This window comes from Mastigoproctus giganteus, chromosome 13 (genome assembly GCF_048544385.1).
Source record: "Mastigoproctus giganteus isolate SK-2022 chromosome 13, ASM4854438v1, whole genome shotgun sequence".
NCBI classification, from domain to species: domain Eukaryota; kingdom Metazoa; phylum Arthropoda; class Arachnida; order Uropygi; family Thelyphonidae; genus Mastigoproctus; species Mastigoproctus giganteus.
In genome coordinates this window covers 103,830,911-103,852,539 of record NC_143587.1, presented here as the reverse complement: position 1 = coordinate 103,852,539, position 21,629 = coordinate 103,830,911, and the positions used below count along the sequence as shown (strand labels likewise).

The window sequence follows — 21,629 nt, the reverse complement described above, 5'->3', positions numbered from 1 at the left end:
TATATTTAATCAAAACTGAACGGCTGTTGTCTGATCATCGAAAGGAGGAGGAGGGAAAAGCGCATGTGACCAAGAGATTGGCAGAGGTTCCGAAAGGTGATACTGTCAATAAACGTAGTAATTGCAGTGTAACTTTTAACAGAAATACCCCGCAAAGGATACAACTATTTTAAAATACGTCTTCAGTTTTATGTACACATTTTCTGTAAAACAATGAAATACATATTTTATACAGTTTTATGGCTTAAAGAGAGCTGCATTTTTTACCCAAATCATATTGCACCAGTTCTACTAGTGCAATAAAAAGTAGTTCATTTCATGCGTAGTTCATTTCATGCAATTTGAAGACAGTTATTTTTTCACAAATGTGTTCACAATTAGATTTGCATGTCAAGGAGACATGAAAAGCTCGAAACATTAAACGAAGAAAACCTTACTCCTTTTTTCACAGATCGGCTGGCTGCAACCCTGATCGAAGAGGACTTTAAGAATTCCTCCAGTTTCTGACGGGAAAAAATCTGGCGACTTTGTTCTGTCAATAACTAACTACAACTTTGAGGAAAAATGCTTTTAAAAAGTTCTTTCGATTCGGGAAATGAATCAAATCCAGACTTTTTCAAAACGGATGGCAAGCGATGAACTGACTAGACCACATTACCTGAATAATTCTAATTTTTTGTGTGTAGCCTTAAGAGAGAAAGAGACCAAATGACAAACTTGAAATTTCTGTATGTCCTAATTACTTACGTAAGAGAACAGAAAAATCACTTCCTTCCTACCTTCTTTAATCCAGTAAATTCATGTACCAAAGAAGAAGGAAAGGAAGACCTTTTACATTGACCTGACTAGCTTTTCAGTAACTGAAAAAATAAAAATACTATTTAGGTGCCCAAAGTAGATGGCAATGGAATGTTCACATGAACCTAAAATATTTATCAAAAATACTTTGCAAGGACCTAAAAAGAATTCAATGACCAATGCCGGTTTGATGTTGAGAAAGATCGTGATTTGCAAAAAATTACTTTTCGATGTTTTGTCCTAAAATTACGATCGATTTTTTGTTGTTTTCTTTTTATATATTTTCATGATCATGCTGCCACTCTTCTACAGTAGCAATCACCTTAAACATGTCAAGGAACGGTTCGAAAAGTGAGATTAAAAGAAAGATTTGCGCAATCTTAAAAACAACAATAGTAATTTAACCGTATCTAGGTCAACGTTACGAGTGAGTTTATCTTCCAAATGCTTATCTAACGAGTCCATCTAATGTGACTGATTATTTCAGTGTTTGGGATTGTTTTCGGACATTTGTTTTACCGAGTTTTACATTTATAAGTACAAGTAATTTTATTCCCAAACCTATATCTTAGCATCACACATTAGCGTGCAAAGCACAGCTACAAGAATTTTACCCCGTCCTAGCAGCCGGGGTAAAATTCATCACCCAAAGGCATTTACAGAAGTAATTAGGAGTATGAACACTACACAGATTTGCTTCATCGTATAGCAACCTGGATGAAAAACAGAGGATTCAATAACGTTTTAATCGACGATTATTATAAAAATTAAGCAAATATAACCATAATGATTCAATGACGTCAAAAGCAAATAATTAACCGAAACATAGTATCTATATTTAATGAAATTTTCGATACTGTCCTACGTGAACACTTTTGTATAAACTGGAATAACGTGCCATTAGTGGGAAAGTACTACAATGAATGAAAGGTTGACTAAATGGCTGGCAACAGTTATAAATGGCCATTTCGCTGGGCAGACTGGAGTCAGGAGCGAAGTCCTAAAGATTAAAAGAAAAGATTTGCGTTTACAAGAAAATCTATTAGGTATGCTCTCGCGTATAAGATTTGCGAGCCAAGGGACAAAGTTCAGTACTTGTTTCCTTGTTGTTTCTGATATTCGTAAATGACAGTGATGAAAGTGAAACAATTAAGCAATCCGAAATGAAATTTTCTGAATGCTATAGACCAGCTACTAGGATATTTGTTACGATTCATTAAAAATGTTTGCTGTTTAGTGAATTGACGTCTGTAAACATCATCGACATAGCAACTTTCATCCATTTGCTCATACGCAACCTAAAAGAAAATCATGCTTTCAAATTGACCAGATACTGGCTCTCATAACTTAATATTCTTCATCCCTCCCTAAAAAAGTATTTCCTTCAGAAAAGTTTCTAGCAGAATGTTATAGTTTGTTCGATTTCATGTTCTGTCCGCCCACAGTCCCTTTCTCTCCCAGTTCGACGTACAACGTCCAATCCATTAAGCAAAAAAACAGATTGTCGCAATGTACGATTTAGTCAACATATTTGCACAACCATGGTGAGAAAACGAAGGAAAAACAAACGTGCCAAAAGAAGCAACAATCCACTTATACGGTTAGGAAAAGATGAAAATGCGTGTCCTGTTCGATTTGATCTGCTCAACCCGAACAAGTGACGACTTGGGGCATTTCCGGAGTTTCCAGGAAGGTAACGTATCATTATTCGCATTAATCACATTTCATTGCAGACTCTCGCCACACGTGACAACGCCAGCTCTCTGGTGATTACAGCACAGTTTTGGACTTTACGTACAATGAGGGTAGATATCGTTTCGAACACGACTTTCTTCATCCCTTTCTTCCTTTGCTCCGTCGTATCCGCCTCCGCTGCAAGCGTGCACGTGGTGCTGACTCAGAGATAAAAAAGCCACTTCCCCGAACGCATTCTCTTACTATCGTCCACATCCGGCCGTTTCCAGCGCTAATAAAAGGTGTTGGACAGCTGGAACAGCGCAGTGAGGTCGATACCTGAGTAACGAACATGACTGGATTCGAGGTACTGTTCCCTATTTGTTTTGCGTTGTCTCTGCATGGGACCGCGGCACAAATCGGTCAGAGATCGAGATGTTTTGTAGTTGCTGGTACCTCCGTGTGTCCCCAGTGTCCTTATAGAGCAGGTAAGACCTTTATAAACTATATTTTCTGTTGAAGAGAGATTATTCAGATGAAATATGGTTGTTGTGGGTGAAGTAACCCATCTCCATTATTTATATACAACTTAATAAAATAAAATCTGAGCGGCGATAATTTTAAGTTGATTGACATTCTTTTCTGGTGAATGATCTGATGTTCCTATAACTTTAAGCTACTTCGAATTTGTTTACTGTGGTGTTTCATACATTTTCACGAGCAGGGAGGGCTGCGGGTTAATACGTTCCTTTATAATAGATTTCCGTTTAGTATCAAATCAACAGTTATTAGTGTTCTTAGTAGCAGGCTTTTTTTTTTTTTTTTTGACTATGTGTTTAGAATGCGAGTAAGGCTGAGGTATGCTTATGTTAGTTGAACCATGTCCAGTAGAGTGGCCATTTAAGGAGTATTTTCGCTGCTAACGCAGTCCACATACTCCTTTTTTTTTATTTCAATAAAGATTATTAAGCGTTATTTTTATTCATTCTTCAAAATAGGTGATTGAGGCAGGTGAATCGAAAACCATTTTTTTTAATGGAATAAAAGTCACATAATTAATCATTAATAAAATAAATTAATTCAAAGACAATGTTAGGTGTAATTGCTCACCTGAATATAGGTTTAAAAGCTGAAAAGTTGTTTTTTTTTTCTCTTAAAATTCTATATAGAATTAAAATCTAGTATGTATAAAAGCAAATAATGAAACAGTCAGACTAAGGAAAAGCGAAGGCCTAAAGCAACTGCTTCGTTATGGTTAAACCAGTTCTGAGGGTACACTGGATTTAATACTTGGTAACCTTGAATACATCTGTGCCTCTTTTTTTTTGGAAATAGCAGTATCGTCTGCTACACCAATAAAATTGCAATGTTTAATGGGTTAATATATAACTTAATATTATATTTATCGCACGATTCAGATTATGTAATAATCAGGTAGCTTCCCCCAGCATCTAGAAGCGAGCAAAGATAGGTCGATCCCAAATTACATAACATGTTTTTCCCCCAAAGTTTTTGAACGCCCCTACCAAAACTACTTTGATCCTCGGTGCTTCTACATAAGGAACACCCAAAGCCACTTTTTTTCTTCTTTTTATGGAAAAAAGAACATCTTACATAATTTAAGTAAGAGTTCCGCAAAATTCACCTCGCCCTCTTCCCCACCGCGCCTTGCGCAACTTATGAATTGCCCCATGACTTACTGCCATTTATACAATAACTTGTTTAAAGGACAACTGACAGAATTATCAGCGTAGCTACTCAAAAAATATGTGGACTGGTCTTTCAACTATTGAGCGAAACTTTTTTTTTTCCAGAAAATCCCAATAATTACTGATGATCAATCGTGTAGATGCCGTGGTACGAAACCTTTTGCGCGATCCAGTTACTTTCGTAATAAATTTCATTTTAACTGCTTAATTACCATTATGCTGGTTGTTGTTATTATTAATATCAGATTATTTACAAATAAATATTGCATACTATTTACAATTTATGTACAGAGTACTCTAATGAGTTAATACAATACATTGCCTAAAATAGCCTCTTATGTAGCACAGGTCGTGCAGCGATACTGGTCCCCCACCCCCTAATTAAAAATACAGCTAATTTACCTTTATTACAGTAATGGAGTTCAATCAAAACTCAAAAAAGGGTTTATTTTATTTATTTATTATTTTTTTTTTTTTTTTTTTTACAAGTACCCTTCCTCGTAGACAAATACCCTAATCTACACCAGAAATCGGTAGTTTTCCCCATAAACATAGGGTGTTACAATTACACAAAAAATATCTGGGTTTGTCGCGCTCAATTTTAGGTTTAGGCTATTTATTTGTCCCCCCCCCCCCCCCGTCATGTTTGGGCTGAAACTTTTTTTTTTTTTTTTTTTTCAATTCGATGTTAAAATTGGCCTAACTCTCAGTTTTGTTTTATTTCTTAATTTAAACTTTGTCTAATCAAACCTAACTTCCCCCCAATAAAACTAGACCATGCGTTTTAAGGCGTGAATAGCATTTCCAATAATAAAGTTGAAAATCAAAGCACAAGCCGACCACAAACGAAAATATTCAATCGCGCGATTAACAAGTACAGTATTACACCTGATATCAAAAGTTGAGCATTCAGCTGCACATGCTGAATGAATACACTAGTTAGGAATCATTCCGTAATTTTCATTTATGATCATTATTAAAGAAGTTGATGAACATATTTGATTAATCTCCTTCCAAGTAAGAAAATATTGTTTCATTGCATCTCACAAATAAAAATTGTATCATAATACAGTGTATTAGAGACGGGAAATCTTCCCAGATAAAGAAACTAAGAATAACTCATAAAATGAAAGAAAAACACCAGACATAAACGTAAATTTTACATACTTTATTCGTATTTTATAAAAGCATTACACTGTAGAAAAATTTCGCATAGAACAGGGGTTCGCAAGCTGTGACTCTTTAACTTTTAGCTCACATGAAACAACTTGAAATGGAATTAGAGAACTTAAAATTCAAGGACATGTGGAGTGCAAGACAAATTCCTTGAAATTGAGGATTTGGAGAAGCAAAAGGCTGCCCTTCCAATTCTACACAAATGGACGGAGATAGATGAGTTGAAAAAGCAAGACCAAATTGTGTTCGATGCGTGGAGTACCTTACCGGACACCTATATAAATTTTGAAAATATTTTCCTTTAGACTTCTCAGTTTTTGATTCGACCAATTTCTGCGGTCAAATATTTTTGCGAGTTTCTCAGCATGCTTAAAGATAAATTACGGCCTACTCGCCTGATGTTGAGAGACTCGCTCAAGCAGTTCAGCAGCAAAAGTCACATTAATTCGTACCTAACTGGATGTTTGTTACATTTTTTTTTTCAGTATTAATAAATAATATTTCAAATTATATATTCTTTTAATTAAACACCTTCCCACTCTATTCCATTTCTTAAACTCCCTCCTTCCAGCTTGAGCTGGAAGGCTCTTCACTCAAAAAAGGTTGCCGACCCCTGGCATAGAACTTGATACTTTTGCTTTCCTTTTCAAAAAAAAAAAAAAACAATATGAAATTTGCTTTTTCCGTTGAGTAGCCTTCCTATTTTATGATTTTAAATAATTCAAGTTTTTGCTCAATAGGAGTCAAAAGAGTCCAATGTTTCAAATAATCGATAGGTGACAGAGCTCGGGTTGGGATTCAGAACCCCAGATGATACAGATGCCAGTGGCTAGCAGGTTGGTTACTGACTGTATGAGGAAGGAAAAATGAATTTGAGGAGGTTGATATGGAAAAGGTTAGAACAGGAAGGCGTATATCTCAAGAAGTTTCAGAAAATTCGGAGGATTTTGAGATCGGTCAGTAATGCTTGATTAGAGTTAGTATCGGCTTCACAAGGTGGATGTTCCACTAGGGAAAAAAGCCTTGAATTTGATATTTTTAATACGTGGTAGAGAAAAATTTATAAATGAATTTTCTGTTTATACAGGTTGTACCTCATTGTTTTGTATAAGTTCATTGACAAAATCATTGGTCTTGTGGCTAACTCAAAATTAAAACTGCAAATGATTATTTACAGAAGACTATAATTAAGCGGGATTGCAATTGAAGAGTCCAGTGAAATCCAATTTTTTATAGAATGAGTGGGGACCAAGTTCATTTCGTAAAACTAATTTTCAGAAACGGAAAATGAATTTATCCTAAGAATGTTTATGAAACAAACACTGCATTTTCGTAAAATATTTATAATGATGAAACAGAACATTCTTGTATTAATTACTATCATTGAATAAATAACGGAATGTCCAAACCTAGTTGATAAACTAGAGCAGTGGTTCCCAAACTACTGAGATCTATAACCCTTTCAAAAAAAAGTTTACGGAACCCCCCAGGGGTCCGCGGACCCCAGTTTTGGGAATGCTGAACTAGAGGATTAAAAATTCAGGTCATAATGACATGAAATCATTGGCGGTGTAATCAGCAGAATTGTTTCAACTTCAGGTATTCGATATAAGCTTCGTTAGTTACTCTACAGATTCCTACCCAATATTGCCAAAAATAGATGCTTCTTTCACGTTACGGCTACTGGTGTTTTTTTTTTTTTTTTTTTTCCCTCATACAACGCCTATTCCCATACATGTGTGTGAATAGGCGCTGTTCGAAACCCATCTAGCAGTATAAATTATGGGCTTTTTCAACACCACGGCCAAGTTGGTTTCGGGTGAGAGTTACAACCCGCCTTCCTTCCCAGGTGTCTGTTTTACGGACAAACTGACCAGGGAATGCACGAAATTTTCAGACAGTGCAGACTCTTCATACGTAGCATTAGTTACTAGTGCGCAAAACAGTAAAAACTGACAATTAAATTTTGATAATAGGTTCTGTAGCCTGTTCATACCTTTGTGCCGTAGCTTATAACTAGACTTTTTTTTTTTTTTTTTTTAATCACTGGCTCGCTATTAATTAAATCTCAAATGATGTCTTCTTTCTTAACTACAGGGAGGTACAGTGTTTTTTTAGGAGCACTAGCAACTAAGGCCATATTGCTCCGGGAATATGCCGTATTTGGTGGTGAAGGGCTCGAACCCCGGTCTAATCGAGAAGCGTGTGCTACGCACTGCTGCTCCTTCCCACCTGGCTACGGAGGCGCCTGGAGGTACAGTGAAACCTTCAGTTCACGAATGAGTAAAACAAGTCCATTTATAGTGACAAATGGGCCTGGAGTACTGGGGTCCATAGTTTAACAGATATTTATTTAAAGTATACCCAGTAAAATAAAATAAAATAAAATATTTCCAGAAGCTTTCGGAACTCGTGTCCCTTTCTCAACTGACAGAATTTTTTTTTTTTTTTTTTTTTTGAAAAAAAAAAAAAAAAAAAAAAATTCTGTCAGTTGAGAAAGGGACACGAGTTCCGAAAGCTTCTGGAAATATTTTATTTTATTTTATTTTACTGGGTATACTTTAAATAAATATCTGTTAAGTCCATTTATTTCATAAAAAGGAACCCAAAACAAACTGTATCTTAAGAATTTTATTTAATAATATTTCTCAATAATGAGAAGATGCCCAAGTTTATTCCCTCTTCTTCATTAATGACAGTTTGGGATAAATCTGTTACCGAAAATATTTCGCATTACTTTTTTTTTGCTCATTTTATACATTAGCATATGCATAATACACCTGTTGTCTTCGGCATATTCTGTCCACATGTATCAACTAGACGTGGATGAATTTTCATGAAATTCTATATTTGGGCCTATTAAAGATTTATGGAGTCATTCCATTAATTAAAATCGGAGAAATAGAATTCTGGCAATTATCATAAAATTTATGTTAAAAAAATCGTAGATTAAATGTAGTATTATTAATTTAGTACGTGCTCGCTTCTCGTGTATTATGCAAGAGTCCTGAACGTGGTGTCAGGAGAAACTTAAGTACTGTACATATATGGGAGAAGAGCCGAATATTACACAATTGTAATTAAACTGAACAGCTGAAGTTCAGAAACGTAAAACTGGAGTTTTACTGTATTTTAATTATTAAAAAATTTATATAGAGAAAAATTTACTTTTCACTTCTGTGAATCACAGAAGAATAAATCAATTAAGAAACAATCGAACGCCGAAGTGTAATGCACAGCGTACATTAACTTGTTAATATCTGTAAATACTGATTCAGGAACAACTGGTACGCAGAGGCTCATAAGGAATGAGACGTTCATTAAAACTGTTTTCTGTAACAGAAAACATGATCTTCAAATTGAGAAAGGAATTTGTCATTAAAATTTGTTACAAAATTAATCTAATAAGGTACTTTTTTTTTTTTTTTTTTTTTTTTTTTTACTTACTGAAAACTAATAAATATAGAATTATATTCATATATTTTTACAATATAGTAGGTACTGTCGGGATTTTCGGCCAGACCCAGTTTAATTCATATATGTTTCAGTGGAGGTACTGTTAAAGACTTAATTTGTCTTCCCATAGCTTTCGGGTCTGGAGATTTATGGGATCTCTCTGTTAGAGAATATCCTTATTCTGAAGAGTTTTTTTTATCTACCAGTTTCTTCTGTAGAAGTGTCATCCATTACAAGGAAATCTTCATTCTATCAAGGGCTATCGGAATTTAATTCACTATAATAACAAGGAATTCTAAAAATTACACTGAATCATTACATTTCAAAACAAGCCTCAAGGATAAGCAAAAAATAAACTAAAAATCAACGTATTCAATAGATAAGGGTTTTTTTTTTCTCCTGTAAGCCGATACAAAAGGATACACTCCAAACTGAACTTTGTTTTGTTAAACATTCAGTTATTTGACAATGCAACTGTACTTTATTTCGAACTTGAGGTCTCTCCCTCTAACATATTTTGCTTTGGTATTTTTTATTATTATTAAGAGTTTTTGAAATACTTACATGTGTGGTTCTCAACCAGGGTGTCACTGCACCTTGGTTTGTCGCGAGTTTTTAAAGAGATACTTTCAAATTGCGAAATAATGGTCGAAGCCGATATTTGGAAGCTGATATCAACTTCCATCAAGCATTACTAGCCAATCTCAATCCTCGAGTTTTCTGGAACTGCTTGATACACTTGATCTTGGCCAAGAAGCGATACTGCTTGACACAGTACGTCTCCCTGTTCTAACCTTTTCCACATCAGCCTACTCAAATTTATTTTTCCTTCCTCATAGATTCAGTAACTAATCTGTTAGTCAATCCCAACTCTATATCCTCTTGGGGTTTGAATCTCAACCCGAGCTCTGTCACCTATGTAGACCTTGAAACATTGGACTCTCCTTTTTTCAACGAGGAAAGGTATGAATGAAAGAACTGCGATTTTAAATTTTTTTGTTTGATGCAGAAGAATCTGTTTCCTTGCATAATTTAGCCTATGTAATACTACGCTACTCAAACTAATTAAAATTGCTCATTATATATACCAGAGTACAGCCTTTTTCACTCAAAGGGTGCATCTAGTGAAAAATTTGACAATCACCCAGCTTTTCGTTTTCAATGTGGCTCCACTCACAGTATAATTCTGATAATATTGGTCAATGTAACTCTTGCACATACCTTAAGAGTTCTTATCTGTTACCCCAACTGGACGTATTATCTAGATGTTCTGGGGACAAAGACGTTTCACGTGAGCAGGTAGCTAATATCAGGAAGAGAGCCTAAAAAACTTCAAGGGTTGTGTTAGGGTTGTTAAATATACAAGAACAGTAAATCTTAATTGTTTATACAGTAACGTTAGAAGTGTCGTCAATAAAATGAGCGAATTCGAACTGCTGGTTAAAACAAGTAACGCGGACATAATAGGGCTTACGGAGACGTGGTGCCACCCGGAAATTGGGGATGATGAGTTTCAGTACGGCTTGTATAATGTATTTAGGAAGGATAGAGTAGATAGAAGGGGTGGTGGGGTAATGCTTCTTATCAGAAGCAACCTGAGTGCGACGATAGCTTTCCCAGATTCAGACATTTCACATGCTAGTATAGAGTCTGTATGGTGTGAGATAGTTGGAAACAAAGGTACAATGCGAGTAGGCGTAATCTACAGACCAGGTGATTGTGAAGACTATGACAAAAGCCTCTACATGCAAATGGAATGGGCAAGTAAGCGTCAATGCCTTATTATGGGTGATTTCAATTTGCCTCTAATTGATTGGAGTAAATGGGAAGGAAACTCGACATGGGGAACAAAATTTTTAAATCAACTAGATGACTGTTATTTGTATCAACATGTCAGGGAAAGTAATAGAGAAAAGAATATCCTAGACCTCATCATCACACATGAATCAGATGACATAACAGGGCTGACAGTAGAGGAACCAGTAGCAGGAAGTGATCACGGAGTTCTACGGTGGATGATGACGAGAGAGGTAGCAGAAGTAAAAGGCAAAGGAATGGGTTTTAATTTCAGAAAAGGAAATTACGATGCCTTAAGGTACTACATGGCCTCTATTAACTGGGTAGATATCGCGCAGAGAATGAATACAATTGAACTGTGGTACGCTTTTAAAACATTAATCAAAGATGCCTTGAATGCGCATATACCATTAAAAAAATACTCCACGAGAAGGGTTCCAAGTTGGATGAATAGTGAAGTTGCCACATTACTTGAGCAGAAAAGGTGGCATGGAAACGTTACAGAGCAATAAAAAGTACTGAAGCCTATAACAGCTACAAGGTGATGTGTAATAGAGCCACAGAAAAGGTTCGACAGGCAAAGGCAGTTTATGAGAAATCACTAGCAAACAGAGCAAAGAGGGGGGGGATAAAGAATTCTTCACATATATAAATGCCAAGAAGAGCAGGACAAACCAGATCGGACCTTTACGTAAGGGAAAGGGGATAGTAATAAATACACCAGCTGCCGTTGCAGATGAACTCAACAGTTATTTTGCATCGATATTTACAAATGAAAAGCCTTTTGTGGCAATGGGAAATTGTGGGAGCGAAGTTAAAAAATATGTAATTAATGATATTGAAATTTCGCAAGATTATTTAATGAAAAAACTTTCAAGCCTACAGACTAGTAAGGCTCCTGGAGTTGATGGAATATACCCTATAATCTTGAGAGAGGCGGCAAGCGAGTGCATTGAACCACTGAGGCTGGTTATGCGAGCATCACTAGACTCTGGGGAGATTCCCTTGGATTGGAAAAGTGCAAATGTATCTCCCATACATAAGGGTGGCTCTAAAAGTGAAGTGGGAAATTATCGACCTGTCAGTCTGACTTCAGTAGTAGGGAAAATCATGGAGGCATTGATCAAGGGTGGAATTCAGGATCATTTGGATCGAATTGAAATTCTCAAGGATACTCAGCATGGTTTTGTAAAGGGAAAATCATGTTTAACAAATCTGGTTCGCTGTTTCGAAAGGGTCACTCACGAGCTGGATTTAGGGAATAATTTCGACATTGTTTATTTAGATTTCAGCAAAGCTTTTGACTCAGTCCCACATGAGCGGTTGCTTTATAAGCTGGAACAGGTTGGAATCACTGGGAAAATCCTTAGATGGATAGAAGGATGGCTTCAGGGCAGGAGGCAGAGGGTTGTGATAAATGGCTATTCCTCAGATTGGGTTGATGTAAGAAGTGGGGTTCCCCAAGGATCAGTATTAGGACCACTGTTGTTTTTAATTTTCATAAACGGCATTGATGAAGGGATAGAGGGCGTGATGTCTAAATTTGCAGATGATGTTAAAATTGGTAGAGTAGTTAATGATCACTGTCAAGTTGAGCTTCTTCAGAGAGACCTAGATAGACTTCAAGAATGGTCAGAAAAATGGCAGCTGTGCTTTAATCCAACAAAGTGTAAGGTATTACACCTGGGAAACAGTAATCCCAAAATAACTTATTCACTTGGTGGAGTTCAACTAAACCCAGTACTGGAGGAAAGGGACTTGGGTGTTACGATACGGTCAGACATGAAATTCTCTGAGCATTGTAAACAGGTTGCAAGGAAGGCCCATGGTGTTCTATCTAACTTTTGCAAGTAGAGATAGGGACGTGATAATCCCATTATATAAGGCCTATGTTAGACCACACTTGGAATACTGTGTTCAAGTATGGAGACCGCACCTAAAGAAAGACATCGAGCTTCTTGAAAGGGTGCAAAGAAGGGCAACTCGCCTGGTGAGATCGGCAAAAGGGCGTCCTTATGAAGAAAGACTTCGAATATGTGGGTTGCAGAGTTTGGAAACTAGACACCTTAGAGGAGATTTGATTGAGGTGTTTAAGGCTCTGAGAGGCATCAGTAAAATGAATGAGGACAAAATTTTCAAGATTATAAATGATGCTAGAACTAGGGGACATAAATTCAAGTTACGCGGGGAAATGTTTAGATTGGACTGCAGGAAGTTTTATTTTAGCCAGCGAGTTATAAATTACTGGAATAAGTTGCCTTCATGGGTGGTAGAGGCCGACAGTTTGGGGAAATTCAAAGGTCATCTGGATAGTACTTTCGGGTAAAGGAAGCGCATAGGATGATAGGATTAATTTCCTTTTTATTTATTTTTTATTTCATTTTATTATTTTTATTTATTTATTAATTATTATTATTATTTATTTAATTTTTGTTTTTATCATTGTTTTGTTCGGATTTTTTTTTTTTTTTTTTTGGCTGGTGCAGCATAAGCCATAGGCTTTCTTGCACCATACGGCCGTTACTAATACTATAACTGAAAAACACAAGATGACGAAAGAAGCAAATGAGTTTCAACTTATACTTCTCACATGGAGATCGGGTATAAAATCTTTAATGGAAGATCAAATGGCTGGCATTAGAATATTCAGAGGGCATAAAAGGTTTAAATAAATTAAGTATATAAAAACAGCTGCAACTTTCTAAGAAAGTCTCTAACCTTCCTACTAAAGAGGAAGCCTTGTATAATTAATCAGAAGAATATTCTAAGGTTTTGTTTTTCTTAGATCGACAGTTGTGAAATTGAAGGTGACCCTTCCTTAAACTGGAAGTATACGGATTTCCGCAAATGTTTTAAACCTAGGTTCAAGTTACAAGGTCTTCCATTCAATTGTATGCATTAGCAAAGAATATTTTTTGGTTTCTGGTGGCTAACAGGGTAGGACGAAACTAGTCAACAGAACTAAGAACAATGATTATTTATTTATTTTTTTGACAAATAGAATATAGTACATTTATCGTCAGCGTAAATGTTAATTCTCCGAGCAGTTAAAGCAGCTGGCAGATAGTGCAATCCATATGCGCTGTGCATAAAGGTCAAATAAGAACTTGTAGCTAAAAAAAAGAACTTTCATTTAGCAAAACTCATTTGACGTACTTTTCTTTATCATTTGTGACGTCATGACCAATGACGTAAGTGTTTGAACCTGCAAATACGACTTGCAGAAGTCGTATTATTGCAGGTTCTGCTATACACTAGTGTTCAACGAAAGTGCATCACTTAGGAATTTCACATTTCTAACTCTTTTTCGAGATGGCATGTTACATTAATGACTAGCATAACAAATAGAAATATAAACAAAAGACTTATTACTTAGCTTTGCCTTAACTATTAATATTTGCCAGGTACTCTCAAAATATTCCAAAAGGAGCATTTGCAACCTTTATACAACAGTTTTGGTAAACGCGACAATTATGGCTGAAATGTTATCAGAAGGCTTCAGTTTATCATTTTGAATGGAAAAAAAAAAATAAAGTTCACCAGGTGCAAAATAATATTTAATTTAATCGCCTCTGGCCCTGATGACAGCAGCACATAGTCGAGGCATTGACAAAATCAACTTCTGAAGATAATCAGTTCGTAGTTCCAAATACGAATTATGGCTTCCTGAAGTTCACGAAGGGTCTTTGGTTTCTTTCTGGCAACTGCAGATTCCACACGATACCAAGAGTTCTCTAGAGGATTTAGGTCCGGGCTGTTTCCAAGCCAGCTAAGAGCTGTAATGGACCGTTCTTCCAACCACTTTTTCACCTGTAACAAATGTAAACACATTACTGTCGAACCTCTAATGCAGAAATGAAGCTAAAGTAATCACAGAAGTGCCTACTTGCACTTTTCGCACGATGACAAGGAGCAGAGTCATCTTGAAAGATGCAGTTACTTGGCAGGTTAAAATGGTCTCTAATGGTTGGCAGCAGTTTGCCTTCTAATATAGCCAGGTATCCATTGGCATTTACGGAACCTTTTTATGAACTGCAGGTGACCTACTCCAAGATACGAAATGCACCCCCATATCATTTGGCTGGTAGGGAATTTCACTGTAGACACCATACGGTCTGGATGGTATTCTTCACCACGTCTACAGCGAATCGTTTGTCTCCCATCAGAACCATACAGGTTGAAATTTTTCTCATCCGAGAAAATAACTGACTTCCACTGCTCAGGGGTTCATTTGACATGTTCCTTACATCAAATTAATCGGGCCTTTTTCATTTTTTGTGTGAGGAGGAGCTTCTTAGGACGACGTCCTAAGAAGTCCATTTTTGAAGAGGCGTCTTCTGGCTGTTACTGCACTTTCTAACACTCCTATATGTTCTTCCCATTCTCTTTTCAGCTCAGACGAAGAAGCTTTATGGTTTTTAAGGCATAAGAACCTCAAAACGCGGTACTGTTTTGGCGTAGAGACTCGTTTGCGTCCGGTTCCTTTTTTCCTATCAACAGAACCAGTATTCTTGAGTTTAGAAAGAAATCTCACTGTCGACTGCTTAAAAGACACTCTACAAGCAATATTACGGGAAGAACATCCTCACATAAAGCAAAAATAGCACTTTCTTCGTGGCGTCAACTGCACGTAACTTGCCATCCTGACAGAGTCAGTCAAGGAATGACTGCAACTCTTGCAGAGCGTGCTTATATAGCTGACAGTAACAGCTGATGCAATATTACGTCATCTATGCGTGTCAATATTATCTGATGAAATCTGTAAGAAATATTGCCATATACTTACGTTAAGATAGCCACCCATAAGAGGATGGCTATCCCAATTGTTATGGGAGAGACATACTTAGAGCTCTGAATAATGTTCTTTTCTAGGCATCGTCATCTGCAGCTCCTGAACAGTTTGCTTCAAATGATAGTGATATATAAAATTAAATTGTATTTATTTTTTTTATTCTACAGAGTGCTTTTGTTGTCCGATTCTTAATATATGCCACCAATTCTTTGCCAGTAAAGTTCGCCTATTTAAACTTAATAATGAAAAATAAGGATATCAACAACTGCCATTCACGTAATTGGTGTTTTAAGAATTGAAATGCAAATAAAAAACACCATCCTAGAACAAGTAAATTCATTTAAGTATCTTGTATATTAATCTTTCTTATGTCAAAGAAAAATATATAGAATTAAAGCTTTCCAATTTTCTAAGAGTTTTGAGGTTTAATTAACAATATCCTAAAACCGAATAAAGTTTAAGGTGATACCAAGACCCACTGTGCTCTATGGACGTGAAACGTGCACAATTAAATCAAAAGATGAGAAAAGTATCGAAAGTGCTGAAATGAAATTTATTCGCCGAACCAGTGGCTATAGACAAGAAGAGAAGTTCTGATATTCGCAAAGAATTGGTATTGATTCAATAATAGGAAATCTACAAATACAGAGGAAAATGGATTAATCATTTGGACAGGATGTACCTAGCAAGATTACCAAAGAAGATTATGAAATATCAATCAGTTGGAAGAAGAGATCCAGGACGTCCGAAGAAAAGATGGAACATGCCATCTGGCCTAAATCCTTGAAAGGATGATAAAGAGTTGAAATGAACTTTAATCAGTTTGTTTCTTTTAATCTATAGTTAATGTTACGATATATTAGCTACAACCTAGCTTTTTTTTTTTTTTTTCGTAAGGAAGCTGCTTCTATTGAATGAAAGCTTAAAGACATGTTTTCTGAGGAGAGTGAAATGGCAAAGTAAAATTAGGGTTATTTTGCATATGGTCACAGTTATGGTACTATGTACATCAGTTAGAGAAAAGGCATCTTGAGTCTCATTAGTACCGGATTTACTAAACATTAAATGCTGTCAAAAAAGAAATTGCCAGATTGATTTTGGATCTTGATGAAAATAAAGAACAAGTGTTGCTTTCAAACAATCTTGTTACATCGACTCGAACATCTTGCCAATACAGATTTAAATGAAAGTGAAATACCGTATATTGCCTAATATGCACTTTAGCGACAGAAAGGGGGAAAAAAAGCGCCAGTTATCTAGCCTGTGTCTTCGCAGTAGTTAAACCTCACTGGCTGCGTGACGGTGTAGTCTAGAATGTTGCTCCACACGTATCAAGTAAGAAATTTAATTATATATAAGGTTTCATAGCCATAACACATCCAAGGTCTAATGTATAGAATGTACCATCGACGATAAGGAAATGAATAACCATTTATAATCTGCTTTTAGAATGAGACCCTTTACCGACTGCCTTTTAGAGAATATTAATGCGATACAATAGTTTCCTTAAGTGCGAGTCAAAGATATTATCCTCCTTCAATCGTAATCCTATCTAGTCTTAATGCCATACATGAGTAACCGTTTACACATTCTATATTAAACCCTTTTTGTCAATTTGTGTGTCGCTGGAGTAACGTTTTCGTATCATGTTTAGCTCTGTGTGCATGGAGAGGAGGCAGACTCAACTTACAGTACTATAGGTTAAATGCTCTAGGGTGTAAATGGGTTGTAAATGGATTCAGCAACCTTTGCCTTTTTCATTTGTGTGTTATCCACGAGCCTTCCTCCTTAAAGCTTTCGTAAGAACACCTGCACAAATTCTACAACATACGCACACTTTTATATTAGGATTTCCTTTGTTGCGACAATCTTGGAAAAAAATAAGCGGCATTCAGTCTAATGAATTAAACCGAAAACGAGCATTGTCTATTCAAGCAAACAAAAGGTACATTCATATGCTAGGAGGGTACTGCACTCACTAAATTGTTAGTGTGTATTTTCATAGTACTTTCGCAAGGAGTTTGAGAACGTCATTTTAGGTAAAATGACGTCTATGGGATGTGTTCTTGAAACGTTCAGTCTGTCAGGTGTTTCCAGCCGCTGGCACCGACATCGAAATCATCACTACAGTTCTGTAAGCAACCTCCAAACATTCTTTTCTAAAGAATGTAGAATCGCATTTAAATCAATAGTTTTAAGACGCAGTCAAGATATACGGAAAAGGTTCTAAAACTGGGCAAATCTCTGCCTACTGTCTGTTCTTAATGGATTATGGTGTTTTTGGGAGCAAATGCAAGCGCGTTAATGTATGTTTAGAAAAAAGTTGCGCATTGGTCCAGAAACAATCTATTTCGAATTCTGCGATACCACAAATAGAGTAATATTTTTGTAGACTGTTTTGCAAGCCTCTGAACATGTGTAACCGTTTGAGATTGCAAGCACAAAATAAAGTGTCCATCCATGGACAAAAACGCTGCAAGTTTTCTATGTCGACTTCTCTCGTATTTGTATGGAAAGGTTCTTTAAGCAACGCGTTTTCAGTCTTTCTGAAGAGTTTCAGGTCTATTTATATTATTCTCTAATGGAGTTTTCGCTAGGAGAGCAATGAATAGTCATTTTCTCAGACGTGAGAAAGGCCAAAGTTCGATTCCATTAGTCGGCCTACAATGAGAAATAGTTCCTAGTAGGGAGGGAGAAACTTGGGACTTATTTGCTCCCTCCCCTCGCATCGTGGCCGAATTAATCTATCTAGGAGGAGGTTTACTTGCATTTTCTTTTATATATATATATTGTATCGACAGGCCGATAGTGTACTGTCAGCTTCGTTTGATGCATTAATCTGTGTGGTGTTCGAAATGCAGTGATTCAACGACTGTTGTCCTGTGGCCTTATCAACGAAATGGGACTCGATGGTTGTACCCGTTTTCAGTTTTTTTCATTTATTGGTCATGTTGTGGCTGGTTTAAGTATCAGAGTCGTGATACTTCACGTTATTTGACCTCTGGGTTTTCAGACGACGCCGGTCTAAATTTGTTTATAATTGGCTTGTAAATTTTGCCATATTGGCTTTCGGCTTAAAGTAAGCGAAGTTTAGACATGTATTCCTTCCACAATTTCTCTCCTCGATTTAGTTCTCCTCCCTTCCCGTTTCTTTAATTATTAACTGGTTTTCGTTGTATTCGCTTCTAGCAAGGCTTATCTATTCTGCTGACCTATTTTAAATTTACACATATAAATTTACTCACTTTATTTATGTTTTAACCTTCCGAAAACTACATGGCTCTCTTCACCTTGGCGCAAATTCTAAAATCCAACCCAATCTTGTCCTAGTGGCACGGTTAACCTCTCCTTACTTTGTCTACACCCACGACTGTATTAGCTCTTAGATGTCCAGCTTTAGCAGTGAGTATACTGTATTATAAAACGGCATGCAAATTTTGGCATCAAAGGAAAATTTACGCTTGTACTCAGTACAGTCACAGCGGCCATGACAATTTAATAACTGTTTTATTGCAGCCGACGTAGAAGCACACTAGGTCGCTCACTTTTTGTGGCACCGTGCTGGCTTCACCTTGCAAAGCTGTCACATAGTATAATATGTGTAGCCATGTCCACACGGATATTATCCAGAAACAAAGATGCTTCTTGGTCTTGACTCATCACATTTCTGCATCCAAACCAGTTAAAGTTCATTTGAACAAAAGAAACTAATCAATTTCCGTCCTGAATAGTTTTGCGCCTTTTTTGTTTTGAATCGCTCACACGCCATTTGATCTCGCACAGGCAGAGCACTGTTTATTCTATCCTTCTTGCACAATTTTACGTATACTACTTGGTGTGGACGAGTACCCAGAATCATCTGTCCAGGTGACTGATGCTTCTGGGTAGCCAAGAGAACAGAACACACACACATAATACACACAAACCTACGTCATTCACATTCTGGCCCATTTGTAGTGATACTGTACTTCACAGAGTTACCAGGCGGAGTTGAACGGACGTTCTAGGAGCCGCCCTTTTCAAAACACATGTCCATATACTACTTAAAACAGAATTTTGTATCATTTCTACATTATGGTGTGAATGAAAAACGCCTGCTTTTAGGTTTTTTTATTTTTCGAATGATATCCAGTTTCTCTTGTAAAGCTTTCTGCTTATTTACTCAATTAGAAAAATTAATTGGTATAAAAAACATATAGTAACTCAATAGGCGCACCCCAAAAAGGAAAAAAAACACCGTCAACAAGCAAAGAGTGCTTCTGGTATCTCTTATTGCTGCTTAGAGTTTAGGCCAGGGGTGGCGAACCTATGGCACGCGTACAAATTTTTTGGGAACGCGGAATTCAGAGCTTTCCAAAAAAAAAAAAATCGCAATTCGAAACATTTTTACATTTTTGATGGTAAAAAAGTTTTTTTTACTAGCGTTATTCCAAAAATTTTGTAACGAAAAATCTTCATGACAAAAGCGTTACAAAATTTTATTCCAGTTTAATTTAGCTTCCACTGGACCAAATTTAATGAAAATTTGGACGGAGCTTCACCTTAGCTCTATACTAGAGGAAAACTCAAACATCTGAAAATTGAAGTGGTGTTTTCAGGATAGTGTAAAATATGAACATGTGATCAAGGAAATTTTCTCGCGTAATAAACGGGATAAATGTGGACGTATAGCAAGCATATCGTTGGAAAACTACGGAATTTAGAAACAGAAATATTACGGTTTTCAGATAAAAAAAACTTTCAGAAACAGAAATGCGTTAATTCGAAAACGCATCTGGTTTCAAGTCACCTGATGTTTTCAGATTGATTTAATTTTTTTTTTCTTTACAATTCAACTGAGGCTGGAAAGGAGTTCTGCACATTTACGAAAACATTCTTCAACTTGGACACGTCAGCAGATCTTTCGATAAATACTACACGTAAATGTGAACTACACTGTAGATCCAGGGGTCGGCAACCTTCTTGAGTGAAGAGCCATTTTCGATCTAATTAGAGAAAAAGGAGAATACTAAGAGCCGCACTTCAGCTCAAGCTGGGGGGGGGGGGGGTTTAAGAAATGAAATAGAGTAGGGAAGGTGTTTTATTAAAAATATATATTTTGAAATATTATTTATTAATAATATTTCTAATGTGAATTTTGCTGCTGAACTTCTTGAGTGAGTCTCTCAACATCAGGGAAGTATGCCGTAATTTTCATCTTTAAGCATGCTGAGAGACTCGCATTGTTCAGACGGTTTGTCGATTTATTTTTAATATAGTTCACGTTCGAAAATACTTGCCCGCAGAAATTCATCGAACCAAAAACTGAGTGAAATCCAAACGCAAATATTTTCAAATTTATATACGTGTCCGGTACACCACGCATCGAACAAAATTTGGTCTTGCTTTTTCAAATCGTCTATTGGCATCCATTTATGTAGAATTCCAAGGGCAGCCTTTCCAAATCCTCAATTTAAGTTTTAAGGCATTTCAGTCTTGCACTCCACATGTCCTTGGTTTTTGAGTCCTCTAACTCCATTTCAAACTTTGCTTCATGTGGGCTAAAAGAGCCGCAGTTACATGCTCAAAGAGCCGCAGGTTGCCGACCCCTGCTGTAGATGGTATATTTAGTTGTGAACTAAAATCTCTTCAATGTAAAAATCTATATATCCTACTTTAGTCATCAGACTAATACGTTCAGTAACCGATATGTAATTATTATTAACAAGATAAAAACACTGTTATATTATTATCCATGAATTTTATTAATATGTGAAAATTAAAACGTTTTTAACGCCTGCCGATGACTCTTAAATGTAAAACACGTTAAATATGCTAGCGGCAGGACATTACGTACCTAATACAGAATTTTTTTATTAAATAAGGGGGTTTTTTTTTTTTTTTGGTAGTTGTTGGCGCATCGGCTTCTGTGGCCATAATGCACCTCGCAAGATTTTTGCAGTACTTTGATCCAAGCCCGAGGCGGGATTCGAACCCGCGACCTTTGGGTTGCCAGGCAGGCACTTTACCCACCTGCTATGCCGTTATATAAAACCCTTATGCCGACCGGGTTAGCCGGTCGGCATAAGGGTTTTATTTTAATACCTTTTATTAAAGCAATCTTTGAAATAATCTTTCATTTTTTTCCGAGGGGCACGCGAGGGTAGTTTTTAAGATTTAACCAATTTTGGCACGCACCCTTAAAAAGGTTCGCTACCCCTGGTTTAGGCTCTTGGTGCGATGGAGAT

The 21,629-nt window shown here is 36.5% G+C and overlaps 1 protein-coding gene across 1 annotated transcript in view; it reads left to right on the top strand.

Moving 5' to 3' along the window:
• Positions 1 to 2,617: 2,617 nt before the first annotated feature.
• Positions 2,618 to 21,629, top strand: part of LOC150076323 (uncharacterized) — a 35,283-nt gene continuing 16,271 nt past the window's right edge. Inside the window, exon 1 of the mRNA XM_090387066.1 lies at positions 2,618 to 2,960. Coding sequence (XP_090243192.1) covers positions 2,825 to 2,960 — 136 coding nt within the window. The 5' untranslated portion in view covers positions 2,618 to 2,824. The remainder of the gene's footprint in view (positions 2,961 to 21,629) is intronic.